The following is a 6,045-nucleotide window of genomic DNA, read 5'->3' on the forward strand; positions in this document are numbered from 1 at the left end:
AAGCTATAGCTTTTGTTTCTTGGCATTTATTTTTTGCAAGGTACAGTTTCTCGGATCATTTTTCCCGCAAAGAGCCCTGTAAAATTCAGATMTATCAGCAAATTGCTTCTGGAATGTCTTCTGGAAATACTCAAGGTGAGCAACTGTAATGGTGAGAGAATAGTCCTTGAAAATACCTGCTCTGTACCCCATTTGAGTTCCTTTTGTGTTTAGGAGGCCAGAATTCAGGTTGTGTTCCTGCCTAGAAGAGTCACAGCTAATGTGGTGTTTCCTTTTCCAAACTTCATCATTTTACCCAGGAATGCACTGGAAAATGCAGCGTATGTACCTTTTGGGAGCACAGGGATTCTCCTGTTGCAGACTGATGCCAGTTAGGCACCTAAACACTACTATGTGCCTGGTCTATCACTGTTTGGGTAAATAATATTTGCAGATTACTGTAGATACAGCAGCTCAGCTTTCTGCCTTCTCAGCAGAAGAGCAGTGTGCTASAATCAGCTCTGTCTCCACTTAGGTTTTGTGGTCAGCATTACGGCTGTTGGTGGAAGTGCTCAGTTCAGACCCTGGAGAAGCACTACATCAACCTAAGCACATTGTTTCATTTCCTTTTGTTGGGCTGGGGAAAGTGCTGAGACAGCCCATTGTAAGTGACATCAGTGCCAAGGTTGTCACTGGTTCAGTGAGAAGAGGTCAGCAGATCTTGGACTTCTGTTCTTCCATGGTTCTTCCACTTTATGGCMATATTGCTGGTATTCTGTATATGAGCTGTGGTCTCTAGCTGGGGTTTGAAGGAGTTCAACACCTACAAACCCCATCTTTTTCTTTCTTTGACGACAGTGAAAGCTATAAACCAGGAGAAACCTCAACTTCCCGTCAAAAAAAAAAATAAAATACAGCAAAGGCATTAATATACCTCATGTAAATCAGGTTGACTAAAGGTTGCCCAAGGAAGCTTTGCAAAGCCCAGCATTTTGTGATGCCCCTATTAGRTAAGTCAAGCCTTTGGTTCCTCCTGAACACCTATCTCACAGCTGCCCTATTCCTGAGCACGGGAGAGGTTTACAGCTGCTTCTTGGCCTTTTGCTCTGTTTCTCCCACTTTGGTGGGAGAAACACCTGGGCTAGAGCAATGAAACACCTCCCACCTGGGCTAGAGCAATGAGACAGCCCTGTCACCTCTAAAAAAAATCTAAACTGAAAACTAAAAACTATCTAAAAAATAGCCTCTATCTTCTTGACATGCCCCTTAGCTTAAGCAGGAAAGTAAATGAAAAACAGTCCAGAACAGGTATGGAAGCTAGCCATAACCAAGTTGAAAGTGCAAGGGAAACCATAGCTAGGATAAAGTCACTGTCAAACTGTCCCATTTTATTAAAAATAAAATACTGTATAAACAGGAAGGGTGGAATAGGATGTTGCTAGAGAAAAAGTAGCCTCTCCCTCTTGCTTTGCTCTCCTGCCACGAGGATTGCAATAGGAAATTCCTGCTGGAAGATTAACAATCATAGGGAAAATTTAGTTTAAAAAAGCATATATGCAAAGCACCGGTGGAAAGTAAAGATAACATTTCAGCTGCTGCTCTAGCACATAATATAGACTGAATTTCCCTGTTTTTTGTGAGTTGGTTGGTTTGTTTTAAGCCCAMTTATTAGGTTCAAAGTTTAAGAGTTTGCCTTAGGAATGACTGAGATGAGGGCGATTCTTGATAGCAGGAGGGTTGATTCCAGAGAGGTGTTTTGGGGCTTGTTGGGTGGAGCGGGAGGGCTGCCGCGCGGGCGGCTGGAGCCAGGCAGGCCCGTGGGGCGCTCTGAGGAGCGCGGAGAGCCCCGCGGCCCTGCGGGTGCCGCGCTCCGAGGCGTGGGGGGCGCATCCCGGGCGCTGGTGTCCCTGGCTGTTGGTGCTGAGGGTTCGCCGGGGCGCAGGCTCTCTGTGTGTCTCTGTGCCGGCCTGGCGCGCTCGCAGCCTCCTATTTTACMGCAGCGCTGGGTGCCCATCCTTTGCGCCCTGCAGCTAACGGTGTGGGGGACACGCAGGGCGCCCCACTCCCAGGAGCCCCGAACGGGAGGCTCGGGGCGGGCTCGCCTCACGCGGGCGGCCACGTTGCCCTGCGGCCGCGGGGCGGAGCGGGGCGGCGGGGCCACGTGGGCCGCGGGGCCGCCCCGCCTCTTAGTCGGCGGCAGCTGCTCGCGCGGCCGCAGCCGCCGCCGTCCGCCGCCATGCCGGGCTCGCTGAAGGAGGAGACGGCGCTGCTGCTCCAGGACTACTTCGAGCACCGGCGCGGCGGCGCCGCGCTGCCGCCCAGCGCCACGGCGGCCACGCTGCGGCGGGCGGCGGGCGAGCTGGAGCGGCGCGAGCGGCCCTTCTTCCGCTCGTGCGCCGCGCTGGCGCGGGCCGAGCCCTGGGAGGCCGCGGCGCTGCTGGCGCGCGTGGCGGCGCAGCTGGAGGCCGAGGGCGGCCTCAACTGGGGCCGGCTGCTGGCGCTCGTGGTGTTCGCGGGCGCGCTGGCCGCCGCCATGGCGGAGCGCGGCTGCGCCGACGGGCCGCGCCGCCTGGCCGCCGCGCTCACCGACTACCTGGCCGAGGAGAAGGGCGCCTGGCTCGAGGCGCACGGCGGATGGGTGAGCGCGGGCGCGGCCGCCCCGCGGCGCCGGGCGGAGCGCGGAGCGGGGTCGGGCCGCGGGGAAGGCGCCGCCCGGGCGGGGCGCGGGGGGGACGGAGGGTCTCCGTCCCGCTGGGATGCGGGATGGATGCACAGGGTGGGATCCGCACATCCAGCAGAGCTCGGGCGCCGCTTGCGTAGCGGCCAGCGTTGCGTAAAGCTGCCCCCTCTCTTGTGAAACGTGTGCCTGCCTTCGGTTAAAAAAATAAAAATCRAGCTGGCAGGGCTCAGAGCGAGGCAGGAGGGGGAGCGCTTGCAGGTGAGGAAGGGGCTGCGGAGGTGCTGCGTGGCTGTGCTGCAGCCGCCCTGCACGGCCCGGGGAGCCGCCATGCAGCACATCCCGGCTGTCCCCGCTCCTCGGAGAGCCCCGGAGCAGCTCCAGCCCCTGGCCATGCCCCAGCAAGGGCTGTGGGAACGAGCGCAGGGCCCTTGTCAGCCCCGGCCTCTTCCCCGTAGCCGAGTGGGTCCCGGGTGCCGTTCCAAGGAAAGCCGCTGGTGCACGGAGTGCTGGGCTCCATGCAGCGCTGCTGGCGAGTGCCTGCGCATGAGGGGAAGGCTCCAGGGTGTAACTTGTTCGTAGTCATATGCAGCGAGTGCATATTGGAGTACTTAAGAGGTGCTTCTAGGTCCCATGGCCCCTAACACAATGTAGAGGTGATGCTGCTGAGTTCTGGGAGCCAAGGTTTACATCTCCAGATCTGCACGGTTGGATTTTAGAGAGCGGCCTGATGCACATCTGGGCTCTCCAGAGCATAAACCCCAAATACTGATGTGCCAGTTGCTAGATGTGCTCGTGTGTCAAGGCACCTGTCCTCTAGGCTGGCTGCTCTGCTTCCCACCAGTTCTAACGCTGATGCTCGGCCTGGGGGCCTTGCTCTCTGCATACCCTGGCATAAAGCAGTGCCTGCTCTTGCTTATTTTCCTCCCAYTTGGGATGTGTATTGGAAACGTGATGTTTAAGGTGTCTGTCCAGCTGTGTCAGTGTCTGGACAAAGTGTCAGCTATCCCACAGAATTTCAAAGCCTCTATTTTTAGGACTAACAGAATATTTTAGGCCAGTACAAATAAGGACTAAAAATAGGGCGAGGAGAGTGGGGGAAGYATTGGCCTTGTTGACTTATCCAGAGACCAAAATGAACTTGTTTTTTTTCCGATGGTCACTTGTGCATCTGAATGTTAAATGTTAAGAACAATATGGTGGTTGGACACAAAGCAAATTATCATTCAGCAAAATCACATTACCTGTTCGCACAAATTGAAGTGTAAAGAACAAAGTTCCGGAAGAAATTAAAGAGTATAACTTGTTTACATRGACATCTGCCGAACAGAGTTCAAACACGACCATCTGGAGCTGCGTTCCTGCCACTTCTGATTATCACAAATAAGGATCTGGTGGAGCAGCTGCCAGCTTCGTTCTGTCATAGGTCAGCGCCGAGCAGCGGCCGCTCGGCCCTTCCAAGTGGGATACGTAATCGGAGTCGTGCATTGATGCGATGGGACTGGCCTCCGATGCGGAGATTTCCTTATCCTGTGTTTCAGATGCGTTTTGAAAATTGAATGAGGGGGAACAATGCTGGCAGCTCTGGTGAGAAACTTGCTTAAAAGGGTAAAAATAGTGTAATGACACGTTGAATCTCTCAATAGGAAGTTTGCACTTGACTTTGAGCAAAGTTGCACCTACTTTGTAGCTACTACTTTCAGTCATCTTGTGGGAAGGCTTCAGCAAAGCGTTTTTTTGAGTGCTAAGGACARTAGGGCCTAGGCTTTTATGATTAGAGATACCTCTAGACTTGCTAAATTTGCTCACTTGTAAGCCAACCAACTCAACATTCCTTTCTCTTGCTTTTCTAGGATGGCTTCCATCACTTCTTCAGACAGGACTCTCAACCCGCTGAGCAGAGCAATACCATAAGCAATGCCATAATGGCAGCGGCAGGGTTTGGAATAGCAGGATTAGCTTTTCTCTTGGTGGTGCGGTAGACTGACGGATGGATCTTGCAATGGGAAAGGACTCTCAAAACTGACAATTTCCAGATTTGATTCTATTTTCTATAGAACAGACCCTATAAGAAGAAGTTTATATTTTTAAACTGTCTTGGAAAACTCTCTTACCAGATCCTTGGCTATAAACCGCTTCACTCGCTACCCAGTAACGGCACAGACAGATGTGTGCTAAGCCACCACTTGTGCATGTTCAAAACCCGTTGTCTCCAAACATCCTTTGGACTTTGTTTTTAAAGATGTAACTCAAACATTACCGTGATTCTTGTACTGTGCTCAATGTTATGCTAGGATGAGTTATGGTGGACTTGAAACTAAATCCTCCCCTCGAGATGTCTTGTTTAATTGGAGGCAAGTCTCAGAACTCAGCTTGTATTAGTACTGGAAAGCGGGCTGATGCTGCCTGTGATATAACACGATTTGTAGCTTGAAATGCAGTGCACTTGTTACTGAAAGGCAACTCCTTGGTTGATTTAGAGCGATTCAGTGCCCGTAATGTGAGAGACATGGCTTAATAATAACATAAGGCTGATTTCTTWACACTACAAGAAGATGAGTATTGATACAGAACAGTAATGGCTGCAGTACCAGTTCTTATGGAACGGAAATTAAATGTTAAACCTTAATTAGTATATTGAGATCCAGTGAAGGCTGGAATTTCTCTGGATTTCCCTGACGAAACGAGAATTTCCATATATCTTAATATATTTTTGAAGTATTTATCACCATATAATACTTGTAGCCATGACATCTTTATTTTTGTTTAAAACTTAATTTTTATTGCTGGTTCGTATCACTCTAGTGTGTATCAAGCATTGTCTTGTTTGAGTAATATTTCACTCATGCTGTGTATTTCTTTCAATGGTTGTACAAATTGCCTTATGTTTCTGGTAGCTTTTAATGTTCCTGGGTTGCTTATAGCTTGTACAATTTTACTATGGTGATTTCAAATTGTGAATAAATGTTGAGTATTTTTATTTTAAAAAGCTAACTTTCTGTTTATTTGATTAGATGGATGATGGGACTTAACTGTTGGAATGCGAGTGCTTCGCTGTTTGCCTGGATGCTTGAGTTTGTATCTGCTTTCTTGGATGTTCTGGCATCAAACAGGAGGATCTGTGCAACTTTAGAGCAGTGTGAAGAATCCCAGTCTTCATTGCAAGCAAGTCCTGCCGTTCACAGTTAGTGATAAGAGTAGTTCAGGGGAAAAGCCAGTGCCAAAGGCCAGCTTCACCTGCTGTAAAAGGGAAATAACCCTGTCATTCTGTAGGCAAAATCTTTTCCAAGGTTTGCTAACGTAGCTGGGAGTAGAGAGCTGCCACGTCGAAAGAGCTGCCACTGCTCTTGCATGTTGCCTGGCATAACAGTGACTGAGCAGCTGCTGCC

General features: G+C 50.6%; 1 protein-coding gene across 1 annotated transcript; it reads left to right on the forward strand.

The window, feature by feature from the left end:
• The first annotated feature begins 2,205 nt into the window (after nucleotides 1-2,205).
• BCL2L10 (BCL2 like 10) lies at nucleotides 2,206-5,540 on the forward strand. The gene is made up of 2 exons (XM_026045786.1): nucleotides 2,206-2,617; nucleotides 4,510-5,540. Exons 1-2 carry the CDS (start codon nucleotides 2,216-2,218, stop codon nucleotides 4,636-4,638), a joined length of 531 nt encoding a protein of 176 aa, XP_025901571.1. The 5' UTR covers nucleotides 2,206-2,215; the 3' UTR covers nucleotides 4,639-5,540.
• The last annotated feature ends 505 nt before the right edge of the window (nucleotides 5,541-6,045 follow it).

This window comes from Nothoprocta perdicaria, unplaced genomic scaffold (genome assembly GCF_003342845.1).
Source record: "Nothoprocta perdicaria isolate Ctin4 unplaced genomic scaffold, notPer1 scaffold_41, whole genome shotgun sequence".
Classification (NCBI taxonomy): domain Eukaryota; kingdom Metazoa; phylum Chordata; class Aves; order Tinamiformes; family Tinamidae; genus Nothoprocta; species Nothoprocta perdicaria.

What these genes read in the sequence shown, in the direction of transcription:
- BCL2L10 (XM_026045786.1), top strand. Translation starts at nt 2,216, where the DNA reads ATGCCGGGCTCGCTGAAGGAGGAGACGGCGCTGCTGCTCCAGGACTAC. An exon ending in TCGAGGCGCACGGCGGATGG is followed by an intron (nt 2,618 to 4,509) that starts GTGAGCGCGGGC and finishes TTGCTTTTCTAG; the next exon opens with GATGGCTTCCATCACTTCTT.